The following is an 18,780-nucleotide window of genomic DNA, read 5'->3' as shown; positions in this document are numbered from 1 at the left end:
GCATGCCGCGGGTGAGGACGGGTGAATTCACGGGGCAGAATTCCTCACCGTGAGCCCTGAGCTATTAGGTTCAATAGAACCTAATATCTGCGGGCAACGCGTAATTCGCGGCGGAAATCCGTTCGTGGGAAGGAGGCCTTACCAATGATGCGGATACCCGCAGTCTGGCGCCTCACTTATGTAATTGCGTATGGGCTGCGGGTTTACGCATGACCATAGAGAAAAATGGGCTCTATGTTTCGTATATCCGCGGTAAAATAGAGCACGCTGCGTTTTATTTTCCGCTCGTGGATTACGTAATTCCGACAAGTGATTGGAACTGTGAAAGGAAATGCGACTACCGCGTCTCGCCCGCGTAATACGCAATTCAAATCTGCTCGTGTGAGAGCACAGATGAGGAAGCTGCCTGACAAAAACATCTCTGTTCTACTGCAGCTCACACATTCTAAGCTGCTTCTATAATCTACTGTGCGGCGCTTTGGTGCTTTATATAGGCCGCTCGCAGCGTCACCATAGCAACCAAGCAGAGTGCGTAGTCGCGCAAGGGGAGAGCGCACGTCATGACGTCAGCAGGAGCGGTGGGCGTGGCCGCTCAGCTGGCTCTTCCCTGCTGATGATGCGCGGGGGGGTGCGGGCTCTTGGATCTCGCCAGGCCACGGACGGGCTGCGGCAGCGGAGGACAGCAGGTCACTAATCATCCGCTCCAGTGGCCGTCCTTTCCTCCCTGTGAGTATACAGTGTGCACCGGGCATTGCTGCCCCTCCCCCTGCTGTCAGTGGGCATCTGCCATCATGCATGGTGCCAAGTCACTGGGTGGCATAGGAGAGTAATGCATCTGGGTTATCTTACTTGCATTATTTTTTTGCACTTTGTTGCATGGCTGTAGGTTCAGTCTCCGCTGCAGACTGCTGCCGCCCCGCGCCAATCTTGGTACTGGCGTGACTTGGGTCGCAGCTGACGACGACGATGATGATGTTGTGCCGCTGCAACAATGTCTGATGGTCTACGGGCTGCTGCGTTATGACTTTTGTCTATTGGTGCGCTGTTATATAGGGTGATGTAAAAAAAACGGATCTGGCGCACATCTCAATACTGGCATCCTATAGTGTAATAATAATGGTGGACCTTTAATCTGCGCCCCCTCCGCGATGTCAGCTGATCGGACGCTTCAGTTGACTTTAATGCAAACCGTCCTCCATGTGCAGAAAAAAGCGCTTTTCAATAGCGTGCTATGAATGGTATTTGCTGCGGAGGTGGGCGCCCGCTCTGGATTCCGAAATGCAAATCCGGTCGTTTGCAGCACCCCGTGCGCCCGCCGCTGTGACTGGCATAAGGGAAGCGTACTGGCAGTGGCCGCCTCTGCTACGATACATGAGCTGTTGGACAGCGCAGTCCAGGACTGACGCCATCATGGCGGGACCGTGATGGCGAAACGCCAATTCAGTGCGGATGCATGGCACATTACTAGCACAACCAATCAGGAGGCAATGCAAGTTTTGGCGTGGAGGTTGGAATTTAGCGCGATTGCCTGATTGGACCGGCGTTCATTCCAATGACACTCAACGCGGATTGGTAGCGAACCCCCTGCAGACGGGGGATGATCGGCCCCACCTATAGTAGGAGGAGGGCGCTCTCCTCTGGCCGCTGTTACCCACATGTTGTCCCTATAGGTAACCGTTACCATCCTCCCTGCTGAGTAGCACTAGCTATATGACCAATGACGCGTCAGGAAGGCTGTGCTCACATCTGTGGTGGGGGATCCGTTTGGGAAGCAGGAAAGGGGAATCCCCTGCGGCCGAACAGATCAATCTCATGGCGGAACCGGACAGTGCTGGACGGACCCCATGGGCTATAATGGGGTCCGTTCGGTGTCTGCTCAGCTGCCCGGTAAAAGGCACTGTATGTAGCAGAACTCCTTACAGTTAGGCCGCCTACACATGGGCGGGTCGGTCCCCACATGAGGGATTCCCACAGCGGAGTTCAACCCGTGTGCCCGGCCGGCACATGGACAGTTAAGAGGATGCCGTGCCGTCACTATGGCGATGATGCGGCTCCTGCGACCATTCTGCAATGATGATTGCACAATGGCAGTGGAACGGATGGCTTACATTGACTTTAATAGAACCCGGCCGTGCGTAGCCTGCACAGAATAGCAGCATGCTGCGATTTCTCCCCCGCGAGCGGAAAATCGCAATCGATTTTCGCCCGTGGGCAGGAAATGGCGCTTTCTCACAGCACGCTGTGACTAGATTTGCTGCAGAGAATGAATCGCGCTCCGGATTTCACAATGCGAATCCGTTAGTGTGCAGGAGGCCTAAACGGGTTTTGTCAGGCACCGCTGGTTTCCGTCATTTTACCAGATCCGGTGTCCGTTTTTGTTCAATCATGGAATAGAAAAACGGAAATGCGAACAAAGCTTGGGCCGGTTTCAGACGAGGATATTTCTGCCACATTTCTGCGTCTTTATTACGGATGTGTGTCCCTGCCCAATCATGGGGCTCATTTGGAGCATCCTATAGACCAGTAGTGGCGGACCTATGGCACGTGTGCCAGAGGTGGCACGCAGAGGCCTTCCTACTGGCACGCGCCGCCATCGGCCACTCACCACTTGTGAATGCCAGCAGGCGCCATGGCTCCCCCGCCGGCACGCCTATTAACTTTTCGCACACCACCTCTGCCCTATCCAGCAATTCCAGCAACCTGATTGGTTGCTTGGGTTTGCTGATTCAAACCGCCCCCCTTCCAGTGAAGGGGGGGGGGGGGGGGGTGAATCAGCCAACCCAAACAACCAATCAGGTTGCTGGAATTGCTGAATAAGGCAGAAGTGGTGTGGAAAAAGTTAATATGCCCTTGATACTGGTGTATTATGTCACCACCAGATGTAAGGGGTGGCGACATGATACACCTGTCACCCAACTGATTCACGCCCCCAGATTCTGATTGGCTGGGGCAGAGGACTGCGGAGAGGCTGAGAGCAGCGGCAAAGGTACCGCAGAGCCTGCCCAGCAGCCTCGGCATACAGGACAGCTCTGACCCTGGGAGCTGCGGCGGCAGAGGCTGAGAGGTGCAAGATGACAGCGCAGAATGCACCACAACTGTGAGTGGGGAGGGGGGGGGGGTGCTGTTGCCGCTGGGGGCCGCTGTAGGGGGTGGCGCTGTTGCCGCTGTAGGGGGGGGGGGGGGCGCTGTTGCCGCTAGGGGCCGATGTAGGGGGGGGGCGCTGTTGCCGCTGGAGGCCGCTGTAGGGGGGGAGGGTGCTGTTGCCGCTGGAGGCCGCTGTAGGAGGGGGGGGCGCTGTTGATCGCCGTCACTGCTATAGACCTATAAACCTCCCAGTTAGGCAGGTCTGACACAAACGAGTCAGATTCCACATGCAGGAGCCTGCGGCGCTTCCGATGTGGTGATGAGCCAACGCCGAAGACGTGACTGCTGTGACTAATTCCGGACAGTGATCAGCTGCAGTGGTCGCGTGGGCCATTGTCAGGACAGCATCCCAGCTGGAAGCCAAGGATGCGGTGGAGCTTAAAGGGGTGCCCCAAGATGGACACTTATCCGCTATCTATTTGCTGTTTGCATGATTAATATATACATCTGATGCCTTTGGGGGTGGATGAATGGAGCCCTCAAATAGCACCGAATGGACTCTATTTTGAGTCCGCTTGGTTTCCGTTCCGTTGCCCTGCATTTTACCAAAAGAAGAAAGGGTTGTATGCAGCGCTATTTATTTCTTCCGGTATTTTGTGGCGGATCTGCGATGGAACGTCTGTACGGAGGTTCAAGTGCAGATGTGAAGGAAGACGAACTCTGGTCAAATTGTATCACGATTGGTCAATATTGGCAATTAGTGGCGTAGGAATATTTGTCATCCATTCCGATTTTTGGTTTGGGCTCACCGGTGATAATGCTGCGATCATTGCAGTGCGTTAAGGGCTCAGAGAGAGAGACTCGGGACCCGGCACCCGGCACCCCACATACAAAATGCTCGAGTCTCCCATTGTAGTCAATGGGGTTCGTTACTGGAGTAGAGCTCTCGAATTTTACGAAAAGCTCGAATTGAATAACGTGGACCCGAGCATTTGGGTGTTCGCTCATCTCTAGGCTCGCTCGCTCTCTTAGGCTGGGCTCACACAGGGCAGATTTGCCGCGGAAATTCCGTGCAGAATTTCGCCACAGCAAATCCGCATGCGGCCGCTAATCCCGGGATTAGCCAGCCATGTGGACGAGATTTTTCAGAAATCTCGTCCACGGGACAGCAAATCCGCTGCGGCTAAGCCGGCAGAAGCCGCCGCTGCGGCACGGATTTGCCGACCGCAGCATGTCTATTTTTTTTTTCCCGCTGCAGCCACGCTCTCCTCTATGGGAGCGCCGGCCGCACCGGGCCGCTTCAAAGCCGCCACGGCGGTTCTCCCGGCAGAAATGTCGCGTTTTTTTGCTGCGGCCAAACCGCGACATTTCTGTCGGGAATCCGCCCTGTGTGACCGTGGCCTTACCCTCTTGCATTGCTTGAAAATCGCGCAATTTTATCACCTGTGTGAAACCACCCTAAGTGGCCATCTTGTCGGGATCTGCACACAGTCTAATTTCTTGAAGGTTGCTAGAGGGAAACATGGTTCTTGAAGGATGCGCTCTTCCTGTACAATCCTTGGTTTGCTCTGGGGAGAAGTGGCGCCAGTGTTGTGTAGCAGCCACTTATCTCCTCGCACACTATAGAAATGGCAAACTTCCAATCTTCCCTACAGCATCTGGTATTGTTACATCAGCCTGTCATTCTGTACATCAGAACATCTCCGGATGCTATCAGTTCCCCGGGCCGATCTCCATCCCTTCCCCCTCCCTTCTCGCTATTCTTGTCTTCCTTCTCCCGTCGGCCTCGTTCCTCCTCTTGTCAGTAATAGTCCTCGCTGCTTCTTCATCATGCTGTCCAATTTCCTCCTGATGAAGTCATTGTCCCCGCTGCAGGTAATTACCCCTCTGCGGCTCCGCTTCCTGCCATCTCCCCGTTACTTCCATAGACCCTTCATCAGCCTTGATTAGGACTTCTTGTTGCCAACGTGGCCTCAGTTGCACCTTGTCTATATACTGATTGCTATTAGTCCCCAGGAAGCCTAGAATAAACTGCAGCCCTTCCTGCACCCTCCTGTTCTCCATTGATGGTCTGTTTTCCCCTCCCCCGCTGTACTGCCCTTATCCCTCAGGAAGGTGTTGTATGTATATCGAAATATGTCATGACGGATCCCGATACAGCTTGACTATGTTTGAGGAAGGGGGTTGGCGGCTTGTCAGATAATGAACCCGTATCTATCGTGCATGTGTGGTATATCTGGTATATCCCTTGAAGATGGGAATATGCTTTAAAAATAGTCCTTGAATTGTGCTTTTCTGCCATGGCCTTCATTGACTGCTTGTCATATCAGGCCCCCCCCCCCCCCCCCCCTTCCCGATGTAGAGTGGTATACAATAGGGGTTGCAGTTGCATCTGGGCCCATAAGCCATGGGGGCCTGGGGCCCCCCTAACACTAACATTGTTATGGTAGGTTTTTTTATCCACTTTTTTTAACTTATGACTTGGAGTGAATGTAATAGACAATGACATATAAGCCTTCCATAGACTGCACCCCCCTGTGTGGAAGACTCGCATCAACTTAAAAATGACAGTTATGCCTTGTTACTGCAGAAGCCCCTTGAGATGTCGTCTGTTGAAAATCCCTCAGCGTGTAAGGGCCATCCTACTCTAGGTCCTGCTATATGTACTATACCTGCAACAGGGCTCAGTGGAATGTTTACATTGAATAACCCTTGAAGGGAACCTGTCCGGTGGTCCCCGCAGCACTACATGCTAAGTAATGGTGCTGTTGGGGTATGTGACAGGGAGCGGGGTGATGGTTTTATTTGTATTTGCACGATCAGCGGTGTTCATTCACCTAAGGTTGCCATGCAAAAATCTGAGTCCCCTATGCGCGCTCTTCCATGTGCACATTGCAAGTCCTACTCTCACATGTGACTAGCGCGAAAATAGTTCTGTCACAGATCCTTCGCTATCCCGGCCCTCTGCGGTGTTCTAACTGGACCATAGCTGTCCTCCCGCTACACCGTGCAAACTGTGGTAGTCTGGAACACTTTACTCTTCTGCTTTGGGATTGGCCAACGCTGTTCATGTGACAGGTAGTCTAATACACTGTTAATGTACAGTAGACATCAGGTAGTCAGAGCAGTGTTGTGGCAATTTGAAAGCCCGAAGAGGGGTGTGATAACTGGTAGATCCATGGCGCAGTACACCGCAGTTAGGTCATATTACTCACCCCTTTGGACTTGCGACAAATTTTGTCTGGGGACTGGATGACCACTTTAAGGGTCATTAACCCTTTCCAATCCACTGTCTGACGTCTACAGACATTCTGATTGAAGGCTGTACAGTTCTGATGTTAGAAGACGTCCAGCAGGGTATTCTTACTGTAGATTACTGGCCGCTCTGTTGTCGGGGGGGCCTCTCCAGCATGTCCCATATCGCAGTACTGGCTCTAGCCAGCAGATGGCACCATTGTATAATGGCAGAAAGAGAAAACCCTCTAGGAAACTCTGAATCCAAAATTGGATTGCAAAGGGTTAAGTCACATTTTTTTTTGCTACACAATGAGGGAAAAGTTAGGGCTCTCACATGGGTGTATGGCGCCCATGTGTTACGTGGTATTAAACGCCCATTCGTTTCTGTTAGGCTATTCTTGCTGCATTTTTTTTTTCACGCGTGTCATGTTGCCATAACCCCTTAGGCCTCATGTCCACGGGGAAAATCAGATCCGCTGCGGATTTGGGCTGCGGATGCACTGTAATTGTCTTTTATTTTTCATGCGGGAGATCCATTGAGCTATGTGCTCTATGAGCTTCCGCATGCGTGATCCGCACTAAAATGGAGCATGTCCATTTTTTTTTTTTTTCATGCTCCAGAAATTTTTTAATTCACTTTTAAATACCATCCGCGGGTATTTATCTACCCGCGGGTGGTCAATGCATTCCTATGGGCGTGCGGATCCGCGTGCGGGAAAAACGCTGCGGATTTTAATTCTTCTTTTCCCCGTGGACATGAGGCCTTAGTCTGCTCTCACACAGCTCGCTATTTACAGCGTTTAGTGTGGCGTTTTAAATGCCGCGCTAAACACTGTAAAACGCTCCCATTGATTTCCATGGGGACTCGCAGACTAGCGTTTTGAGGGCTGTCTGCTCTATTTTTCTGGGTTTTTAGCGCTTTTTAATGCACCTATCGCCCATCACGATGGAATGTGTTAAAAAACCCTGTCGAATGCTGTACAATGCTGCGATTTTGAACATGGCGTGTGAGAGTGGCCATAGTAATGGCTAATACGCCTTTTTTTTACTGACCTCACTAATGGGCTTTAAACCTTTACATACATCTTTGTGGTGGCTTATCTGACTGACAGCCAGGCTCCTGCTCTAACCGACATTAGTGGAGAAAGCTCAAATCCTGGCAGTTTAACTCCTTGCATGCCGCAATCAATGGAAATAGCAGCATTTAAGCAGATGGGGGAAGGGGGGCTATTTGTCACCCATTGGCATCCTACAGTGCAAGGTACCAGTGGGTTCCCATGGCAGCCGTGAGCTTGACAAAGGCCTCCATGTCTGCCATGTATCTCGGCCTATTAGCCCCGCCTCCTGTAGAGTCCAATTTGCTGCCATTATAGGCTTAGTAGAATGCATTACTTAAGTAATGCAGTGTATTATCCTAGTGATTGAACAAGCATATCTGCATGAAAGTTATCCAATGCATTATATGTACCCTAGAGTGGTGCCATTAAAAAGTACATTACCCCCCTCCCCCTTCAAAAAAAACAAAAAAAAAACTTATATGACACGGTCACTGAATTAGGCTAGCTTCACACAGGCGATAAAATCACGTGAGATTTATTCGTATTGAGACACACAATTATGAACCCCGTTCATTTGAATTGGGTCATACACATGAGTGATGGCATGGCAACGCGATGCTATCTGGTTGTGTGATCTTGCATCGAAGCCCCATTGCTTTCTATAGGGCTGGCAGCAGTGCTGGCCCCATTGAAAGCAATGGGAGAAATTCCGCGATCCTCTGCCGCAGCTGCGACAGCCCCGCCGTAGGATCCCTGAAGTGACGCAAGGGATATTTTTCTCGCCTGTGGGAAGTTAGAGGTCCTTTTTTTACATGCCTGAGAAAATTGCGCAAGATTTTGAATGGGGGTCATTTACATGAGCGATTTAAAAATAATTTCTCCCCCTGAGCATTGCGGTACGAGAAAAACATCACATGTCCTATCTTTGGCCGTTCCCTCGGAACGCCTCGCCCATTGTTTTCAATGGGGCCGGATAAAACATTGCATGGCGTGCGAGGTGCACGGGAGTGCGATGTGAGGTTTCTTATTGCAAACAATGGAAAACACTCGCTGATCCATTTCAGGATCGCAACTTCACCGAAGTGATGGGATGCGTTTTTGACATGCAAACGCCTTGCATCTGTGGGGACATTGCACGTTCCCGAGCGCGATATCTCGTTCGCCCATGTGAAATAAGCCCTATGTCTCTTGCAATGCGACAATAAAAAATCGCTTGGTGAAAAAATATTTTACCCCTTAGTGACGATCCTATCAAAATATGTGGTTCTAGTTAGATATCCTAGTCAAAATGCTGGGAAAAGCGTATTGGTACTGTACGGTATTCATACAGTGTTTCTCTGGTTTTTGCCCCAAAAGAGGCGCTAGGTCTTATTACTTAGCAGGCTTGGTCCAGGTCCCTCCCGCTGCTCTCTGGAGCTCCGACGCGCTTCTTGCAGTCCTCGGCTGCCCACAGAAGATCACTTCCTGGTTATGGGATTCATAAATCTCACCTCCAGGAAGCGATGACTCTGATTGGTTCATTGAATGCTGCTTTGATTGGCGGAGCAGCAGTCAAAGAACCAATCGCAGCCATTTTGTTGTGGAAGCGGGATTTATGAATCGGCTGATCTGTGGCATTAATTGGCCAATTCATAAATCCCGCCTCCACAATGCGATGGCTGTTATTGGTTCTTTGGCTGGGTAGCGGTCAATCGAACAGAGCCATCGCTTGCTGGAGGTGGGATTTATGAATCTCGTAACCAGGAAGCTATCCTCTGTTGGTGGCCGAGGATTGCAGGAAGCGCTCTGGAGCTGCGGTGCCCAGTGGGAGGGACCTGGACCTCATTTTCGGGGTAGGGCTTATATTTCAGGTCTTCCCGAAAAATCAGGTTAGGGCTTATTTTTGGGGAAACGGACTAGTGTCATTCGTTTATCAAGATGGACACCAGGATGTGCACCGATATAAAGTCTCCCCCATTAAAGCCTTTCTTAGATTTCTAAAAAGAAAAGCAGGCTTTGTTGCCCATAGCAACCAATCAGAGCTCGACTTTCTTTTCTTACAGCTCTGTGTGAAAATGAAAGCTGCGCTGTGATTGGTTGCTATGGGAAACCAGGCCTGCTTTAGATAAATGAGGCCTATATATTGTATAGACTCTTATAAATGGCGTGACTTCTGTCCAGTTTTGTACTGTCACCATGTTCGGCCTTAGAGGCTTGAGGCCACAGCTGAGGCCTAGTCAGAGAGGCCACGGCTGAGGCCTAGTCAGAAGGCCTCATATCTCAGGTTCCCAGTTCACTGATGGCTGTAAAATGTCCGCCTCCTCTGTCACATTATAATGGCTCCCCACAAGAGCGATATATCGCGACGAATCCAGTGCTGACTTATATCGCAACAGGAGCCGAGGATAAATGCAGCCTTTGTAAATAGAGGGGTGTGAGAGGAGGAGGCAGATGGCTGCTAGCACTGTCATCCCTGGAGTAAACGCTGCCATTAGCCAACAAGGCTTCACTGGAATTAGGAGTTGGCAGCGTTTCCGAGTATGACACGGATAGCGTGTCACGCGTTCACCAAGATAGCTCTGTGTACATATGGCGGGAGGGGTTTTATGCTTTTAGTTTCGTGTTTATATTGTAGTACGACAGAAGGCGTCTTAGAACAGATGCAGAAGACTCGCTCGGAGGTATTGCACAGATTGGCGCAGTGAGCTGATAATGTACGCCATAAGGAAAGATTGGGATGCTGGTGGGCAAAATATTGTTGTACTAGTAGCATCTCCGGCTTAAGGGGTCGTCTGGTTTAGATACACTTCTTATAATCCACTTTAGGAAATTCGGATATAGGAGACAGCGGACCGTTGCAGGATCCTGTTGGAGGTATCCCTTAATTTAGGTGATACTCAAGGGGTACCGAAGCCTTATCTGCGCAGTGCAGCGGAGAAGAACAGAAGATGGAGCAATAAGGTGGTGGTCCAGAGGCTTTTCTGAAAGGAGTAGCCCTTTTATAAGGCTGATGGCACACGGACGGATTTGCATTGCGGAATTCGCGGTTGGCGTCCGCACCGCAGATCCGCAGCAAATACCGTTTGTTACATGCTATATAAAAGCACTTTATTCTACACACTCGTGGAATCAAATCGCGATTTCCGCCAGCGGAGGAAAAATCGCATCATGCGGATTCCGCACGGACAGCTTGCATTGAAGTCAATGGAAGACGTCCAACCCGTAGCCCGTCCGAAGTTGACATGGTGGCTAGGTAGACGGTACCTGTGTTGTTACCCACCAACGGCGCGGGAAAAAACGAAATCATAAAAAAGAAATCTATACTGTGCATGTCCGGTGGTGCGCTGTCTGGACCATTCGCAATACAGGAAATGACAGGTACGCGTGGATGCCGGTCCGGAACGGGGCCATATTCCGCTGTGGGCTCCTTCATGTGGAATCCGGCCCGTTCATGTGCGGCCGGTGTAAGGGTTTTTATTGGAAAAAGCTGAAGAAAGAAGTCTATAAGGCCGCATGTCCACGGGCGTGATTTCGTCGCTATGGAAAGCACAGCCGTGGCGTCCATGTGACGGAACGGAACTTCAGAGAAGTGATGGGAGGCGGTTTTGCGTTGGTTTCGCAACCTCATATCGTGTTTGCCTGTGTGAATGTAGCCTTATGTTTCGTTTCTTCTATGTTTTTTTTTTTTTTTTTCTTCCGTTTGTCTTCCGTTTTTTCTGCGTTCACACGAATTCAGATTGTGATCTGGACGGAACTTACACGAGAAAATGACTGATTATTTTGTGTTGTTGTAAATGTGCGATATTATTTCTCGTGCGTAACACGTGGTGAATGAAGGCAATGGACTTCATGAAAAATGAAATTCATTTTTTCTGAATTTTTTATTTATTTATTTTTTTAATCCCTTGTAAGCCCTAGTAATGGAAATTAATGTGAGTGTTCATTGCTTTAATTAGCATTACTATTGCTAAAGGCCCATTTACATGGGACGAGTATCGCCTGACACCCGTCCCCGCTTATACTTGCAGGAGTGAGTATCGCTGGCAGACTGGCCAGCAGGGGGCTGGGCGGCTGTAGGAGCCCATACACTGGCTCTGTCAGCAGAGAGTATGGGATGTAATGCTGCGCGAAACTCGCAGCGTTGTACACATACGCCCGTGGGAACAAGCCCCAAGAGTCTGAGATGGCACATGCTGTGATACATTTTTTTTTTTTTAAGGTAGCGATCTCGCCCATTACCTCCCATGGGAGCAAAACAAGAAAAATCGCTTCTATATGCAGATGCGATTTTCATGGTTTTTTTTCTCTCAATTTTTCCTATTGAAACAACATGTGATTTCCCACCCCCATCCGAAATACACATGTGATACGATGCGTTCTTCTCACTAAACGCATTGCATTTGCGGGCGAAGCATCATGTTTACGAACATATCATCGGTTTGCGTTTCCCGGACTGGTATCGCTCGTTTACGTACAGCCTTGCTGTGAACGCGCCGTGAGCTGAGCACGCCATGCATCGAATGGCTGCCCTACAATGGGCCATGCTACCAGGGCTGATGCCAATGCATGGCCTTATTTCTCTCTGCAACCCCAAAGAGTTAAATGGCACATTCGTCCCTGCCACCTCTCTATAAATTGGCGCGGTTAGGGAGTGATTTCTACATTCCCATTGCGAGCTGCATGGAGCAATGACTGTATTTGAGAGGACACGACTCCCGCCAGGCAGGGGATGGAATTAGAAGCGGAAGGGTGAGATGTTCCAGAAGAGCAGCAGGGACTGATGATTAATAGGTTATGAGCGAGAAGCGGGGAGAGATTGATCCGCACGTACAAGGATGGCTGTGGTGGAGCTGAGGCTCGGGGATGGATGTGTGAGAAGCAAGCGGGCGCTGGAACATCACACGGAATCAGATTGCTGATGCAGAAGGGCAGGGGAGGAAGGCTCGGTACATAGAGGAGATGGTAAGTGCATACCACACTGCTGGGGCAATGGCTGTGCTGGGTGGTAGGGGGCCACGAGAGGCAAGTATGGATATGGAGAAGAGCTGGCATTGTAATAGAGCAGGGATGCTGGGTCGGGATTCTTGAGGGAGGAAGCATTTTGCAGGACAGGTGGGCATGGAGATACTTGGCCAGTGGCTATGCAGGAGGGCAAGGGTATATTGCAAGGGACTGCACTGCATGGCCTGGGTATATGTAATGCTCTGCTGTGTGCCAAGGATGCATGTTGAGAGGCTGCTACACAGATCTGGGGTTTGAGATCGTAATGCATGCAAGCTGTGTGCTATGGAACCAATGTGAGGTATATACAGTTGGCCGTAAGGTACGGCAACGATGAGGGAAGGGGTACATGTGGCATCCGTAAGAGGAATTGGGTAGTGATGGGGATCTGTGGTGCACAATGCTCTTGCAGTGCTGAAGGACCGGATTGCTTGTTGAGGTGGTTGAAGAATGAGGTCTGGCGTTTGAGGTAGAAGCAGATTCAATAGATCTTAAAGGGCCACTCCGGATATATATAATTTTTTTAACGTTTTTTTTTTTTTTTTTTAATGTAGCTATCTCCCCACTATACAAGTTAGCTAGTGTTACCTCGGTTAGTTCTTTCTGTCTGAAACTCCTGTCCACTTTTTTTTCACCATATGGTCATGTGATCTTAATTCTGACCAGCTCAGATCTTCCAAGTTTCCCCAAAAATAAGACCATGTCTTGTGTTCATTTTAGCCCCAAAAAAGGCGCTAGTCTTATTTTCAGGTGATGTCTTATTATATTTACCTAGCAGGCTCTGTCCAGCTCCATCCCGCTGATCTCCAAAGCTCCAATTCACTTTCTGCAGACCTCGGCTGCCCACAGAAGATCGCTTCCTGGTTACGAAATTCATAAATCTTGCCTCCAGGAAGCGATGGCTCTACTTGGCTGAGCAGCGTTCAAGAACCAATCAATGCAGTGCTGGAGGAACCAATGCGATGGCTGTGATTGGTTCATCCAGTGCTGCATTGATTGGCTTAGCAGCGCTTGAGAACCAGTCAGAGCCATCGCTTCCTGGAGGTGGGATTTATGAATCCTGTAACCAGGAAGCTATCTTCTGTGGGTGGCCGAGGTCTGCAAGAAGCCTGTCGGAGCTCCTAGAGCAGCCTCAGGGACCTGGACTGAGCCTGCTAGGTAATGTATTGCTTTCTCCCCCTCCCCCCCCTTTTTTTAATGCAGCTAGGGCTTATTTTAAGCCCCCTGAAAATCTGGAAAAAGTCAGAGTAGGACTTATTTTTGTGGAAACACTGTACTTGGGGTTATGTGTTCCAGTTCTAGTCAGTTTCTTAGCCTGTGTAATGCTGTTACATGGATCTACCACAGAAAAATGCCTACAGGGTAATGCAAGCATTCCTCTGTTATTAATGATCACACAGCTCCTGTCACACAGTTATAATAGAGGAGATCACAGCTCATCCTCCTGACTGTATACTTATGCTCTGTAGCTTACTTAGAAGACTATAGGAGATAATTCAACTGTCCATCAGGCAAAAATGGTATAGCCTCAGCTAATGCTGTGCTGATAAGTAATGCAATTGATGTGAAAGTAAAAAAAAAAAATCTGTGCCTGATGAGCATCAGACAGGGGGCTGCACTGCATGGAAATGGCAGTAATACACAGAGCAGACCTGTAGAGCGTGACGGGCAATGTGGTGATGGATGCCGGGATGGAAAAAATGTATTTTTGCCGGAGTGACCCTTAAAGTCTGATGTGTAAATGTAAGATCTTTTTGTCTTTAAACCTGGTGCGCCAATGTCTCTTTTTTTATGTCTGCAGGTCCCTGCCGCTGTTCACACCTGTGTAGCAATGGTCCAGTGAGCTGTACTGCGGCAGCACCATGGGACAGAAGAAGAAGCAATGTCCCAGGTTGCTGGACTACCTGGTAATCATAGGCGCAAGGTAAGTCTTCCATCCAATCAGAGTTTTCTTTTCAGGCCGACTTGTTCCTTATAATAAAGGTGTGCGGCACACGGAAACAAAGCGAAAAAACCCATAATTGGCTTTTACCGTCATACGACAAATGCTAAATGTCATAATGGCGAGACGTTGGAGATTATGCAACATAATTAGGTTTCTTTTCAGAGGATCAGTCATCGTGAATTAATATTTCATTCATTCACTAGAACATCAAATTACCTTTTCTATCCTAGTAGTAGCAGGCGCAGTTAACCATTTCCTCTCCATTGATTCTTATCGTGTGTGTATATGATAATGCTGTTGGCTTTTCTAATTTGGTACTGAGGTCACACGAGTGTTATCAGTCCACTGGTTTGATTTATGCTCATTTGAGGAAGCCCTAAAGCCAGACATGGACTCATTACACAGAAAACACAGCAGTAACAAATAAAAAACCTTTAACAAGTCGATCTGTTGACACGTGGGAGGGTTGCATATTTAAAGGGGACTGTCGCCTCAACAAGATTTTTACAGAGGAACTCCGAATATTTTATTTGACTTCTCCCTCTCGGTATCACTGACCTCCGTTGTGAAGAATTTAATACTGTAGCTCATCCAATCCTCACTGTGTGTTCCATACATTTTCTTTCGTCCTCAGGTCACATGACCAGCACTCTGACAACCCTCTCCGTGTCCTGCAGTTAATGAGTCAGCTGCCCATACCAACAAATCACAGAGCAGCATTTATTTTGTTTTTTCGTTCTTCAAAATAAAAGGTGCTCTGTGATTGGTTGATATAGACTTCCTCTTACGTGTCCCAAAAAAACATGATTATATAAAAGCGGTTGTCTTGATATATAATAGCATTCATTGTACCAATCATTAAAAAATGAACAGAGTTTGCTATTTACATGTTAACTGATCCAGTAAAGCATTATAACTTGCATAGTATGGTGCCTCCTGGTGTTCAGTGTGTAGGAATGCACATGTCCCCCTAATGTGCTGAATGCTGGAGGACACAAATACAGCGTTGCTCTAGCCACAGCTAGGTCACTGCGTAGTGATCCTGTGTTCACTGCAGGGCAACAATTAGAAATCCCTTTCTGATTGCCTGTCAGGAAGGAGCAGTCTCTGCTGTGTAGCTGGAAAGACTCCTTCTGCAGGAAAAAATTAGAGCGACTTGTATTGTCAGCTGCCAGAGGGGGAAGGAGACTGATTTTTTCCAGAGCCCGCCCCCAGCAGCACCAAAGGAAGCACCTGGAAGCAAAAGAAAAACATGAAAAGGGTATTTATTTCGTGAAACGCTGCAAATTGCTTTAAACTTGCTGTTGAGAGCCTTTCAGGCCTTTAGATATTAAAATGATTAATTGGTTAACCACATTCAATGATTTTCTATGGAACTGGAGTTGTCTTATTGGCTTAAAGGGGTTGTCCAATTACTGGATAATATGCCGCAGTATAACATCCACTAAGCTAAAATAGGAAAAGGAGCCATACTTGCCCCTCCTCCTCTGCTGCCGCTATCCAGGAATGCAGCCCTGCCTTGGTCTCTGTGGTGGTTGTGGCCGATGATGTCACTGGAATTCAAGTGACTGCTGCAGCAAATCAGAGGTGGCAGCATCACTGCCCGTTTTCCTGGCATCAGCGCTCACTTCCAGGCTGCCATAATGCCAGGCGTTCAGAACGGCGGCACTCCAGCCTCTGATTAATTGGCTGTAGCAGTCACCTGACGTCCGTGCTACAACCGGGACCAAGGCAGGGCTGCAGCGCTGAATCGCATTGGCAGAGGGTGGTTAAGAATTGTTCCTTTTCTTATTTTAGCACAGTGGGAGCTCCAGGGGGCATGTTGTCTTTAACAAGACAATCCCTTTAAGATCGGAAAATTAATTGTGTGTACCGTACAGACTATAGCTGTATATTAAAAAGGAAGTTTTAAAGCTACGGGGAGCTTATTTGCCCTATTAACTAGAGTTAGCACCACATCTCCAATGTGCCTAGAAGTCCAGAGATGCCTCTTAGGCCTGTTTCACGCGGGTGACAAAATCACATGATTTTCTCGCGAAGCAACAGTGCTACAAATCATATGCTTTCCAATGGGTCCCTTCCCATTGTAGACTGCTGCATTGCAAAAAAAAATCACAGGTTGCTGAATATTTCTGTGATTTGTGATGTTTTGTAGCCCATGTTTCCCTATGAAGCCTTCCTTTCTGTTGCATCGCATCGTCTCCTCTGCAGCTCCGGCAGACTTGCGTAGAGTTTTCAGCAAGCGCTTCCTGTCTTGGAGGTTCAAAATCCCTGCCTCCAGTAAGAGCTGGCTGTTTTTGAGCATCGCAGCTCAGCCAATTGGAGCCAGCGCACAATAAACCAATTGCAGTCTTTGCTTTGAATGGCTGTGATCTAGCACTGCAGTGGTTGGCTGAGCCGTGGTGCTCGAGACCCAATCACAGCCAGCGCTTCCTGGAGGCGGGGATTTTGAACCTCCAAACCAGGAAGCGCTTGCTAAAAAAGACAAGCAAGTCTTCTGGAGCTGCAGAGGAGACGTGTGGCAGAGCTCCCTGTCTCCCCTGTGAAAGAAGCCTTATATTTAGCTTCCAGCAGACTACTTGGGCACCCATTTATAATGAAATGAGAGTAGTCCTCTCATTATGCACGTTTTGTGCAGAACTAGTCAGTGGGATTCATAGAGCTGCGGCTTTGCAGGCAGGCAATGAGGGAGGTAAGCATAAGGCAGTAATCTCTGGTCTTGGGGCTGCATCTCCTGTGAGTCTAAAACTTCAAGGTTAAATGACTTGGGTGATTTGGAATGTTGGAGAAAGGGTGCCTTTACATGCTGCAGATGACTTCCTGTAACCGCATGCGGGCCACCGCTAACTGCCGGGCGGCATCTGGACTGGATATTGTTTCTATTGGCAAGTTCAGTTGCGCCTGGCAATTAGCAGTGATCTGCATATGGTTACTGCGGATCATCCGCAATGTGTACGGGCACTATAATGATCTCCTCCTAGAGATATGAGCCCTGAAGAGCGGGGCCCGCATGCTCCCTGCTATATCCTGCAGGGATCTCCTACGGAAGCTGTCGATGAGCACACCTCCCTTACAATAAACCAAGCAAGGCTCATTGATTTAATTTGGCAGTGATTACTGGGATCAATTAGCTTCATTATCTGCACTTTAAGCTGATGGACACCCTGTGTAAATTGCGTAATCCTACTGATATACGTGAACACGGGGAAATCACGTCAAAACATTCGAACAGATTTTGAAAATGACCCAATTTAAGACTCGGCACTGATTTCACAGCTCCATCTTGGGCAGATTAAATCTCTGCCTCTTGAGGCTTTGTGTGCTCTTCTGTCTTGTCAGCCATCTGTACACAATCCTTTTCTCTCCTTGCCAGGCAGCCGAGCAGCGACAGTGTTGCCCAGACGCCTGAACTTCTTCGCCGTTACCCCCTCGAGGACCATCCTGAATTTCCACTGCCTCCCGATGTGGTGTTTTTCTGCCAGCCGGAGGGATGTCTCAGCGTACGGCAAAAACGGATGAGCTTGCGGGATGACACTTCATTCGTCTTCACGCTCACCGATAAGGACAGTGGAGTCATACGTTACGGGATCTGTGTCAATTTTTATCGCTCTTTTCAAAAACGTATACCGAAGGACAAAAGCCGCAAACAGCCTAAACCGGCTCCTGAGAATGGGTGCGACGGCTCGGACGGAGGCCAGTCTTTACAGGATCCAAGCGCGGAGTCCACTCCAGATATCAATCACTCCCCTCGAGGGAAACGGTTGTCGAAAGGAGCCCAAAGATCACGTAACAGCACTCTGACGTCACTTTGTGTCATCAGCCACTATCCATTCTTCTCCACCTTTCGGGAATGCTTGTATACTCTCAAGAGGTTGGTGGATTGCTGCAGCGATAGGCTGGTCAGTAAGAAGGCTGGGATATCCAAGGGCGTCCAAAGGTAAGACATTGTCTAGTTGTTGCATGTCATGAGTTAAGGGGTTAAAAATTATGCTTTTAAGGATGAGGGAAAGCGATGTGATCGCCAATATTAGCCACTTCTTACAACTCTATCATGGATGGTCATTCGGCTGTTCTAGACTACTTGGACATGACCGTTATGGATGCATCATGAAATTACAGGTCATCAGGGCTTTAGGGAGACTCTGACAACCTTGGGGCGGGGGGGGGGGGGGGGACGGGGACGGGGACGTAATGAGGGCCATATTTGTTGTCAGCCAGTTTTCTCAAATGACTTATTGGGGTAGAGTGTAGCATAAAATTTGTGCCAAAATCGGCACCATTGTGTATTTTGATGCGGATCTGCAGCAGACTTCACGCCTGCAATTCAAACATTGGGCCCAAAGTTGCTGACATGCAGAGTCCAGGGATGTAAGTTTTGGGTTTTTTTTCTTTGTTCGCCTTCTCCACTGTTTTCCTGCTTTCAGTTCTCAAACCTGCCACTGCAATACCCTCTACGGACTACAGACACTCTTCATA

General features: G+C 49.0%; 1 protein-coding gene across 17 annotated transcripts in view; it reads left to right on the top strand.

Moving 5' to 3' along the window:
• Positions 1–578: 578 nt before the first annotated feature.
• Positions 579–18,780, top strand: part of MADD (MAP kinase activating death domain) — a 109,672-nt gene continuing 91,470 nt past the window's right edge. For all 17 annotated transcript variants that reach the window (XM_066583340.1, XM_066583335.1, XM_066583348.1 and 14 more), the window contains exons 1-3: positions 579–726; positions 14,161–14,283; positions 17,678–18,241. In XM_066583340.1, the coding sequence (XP_066439437.1) occupies positions 14,222–14,283; positions 17,678–18,241 (626 nt within the window). In that variant the 5' untranslated portion in view covers positions 579–726; positions 14,161–14,221. The remainder of the gene's footprint in view (positions 727–14,160; positions 14,284–17,677; positions 18,242–18,780) is intronic.

The sequence above is a fragment of the Eleutherodactylus coqui genome, chromosome 11 (genome assembly GCF_035609145.1).
Source record: "Eleutherodactylus coqui strain aEleCoq1 chromosome 11, aEleCoq1.hap1, whole genome shotgun sequence".
Taxonomy (NCBI): domain Eukaryota; kingdom Metazoa; phylum Chordata; class Amphibia; order Anura; family Eleutherodactylidae; genus Eleutherodactylus; species Eleutherodactylus coqui.
This window is presented reverse-complemented; position numbering and strand designations above follow the sequence as displayed.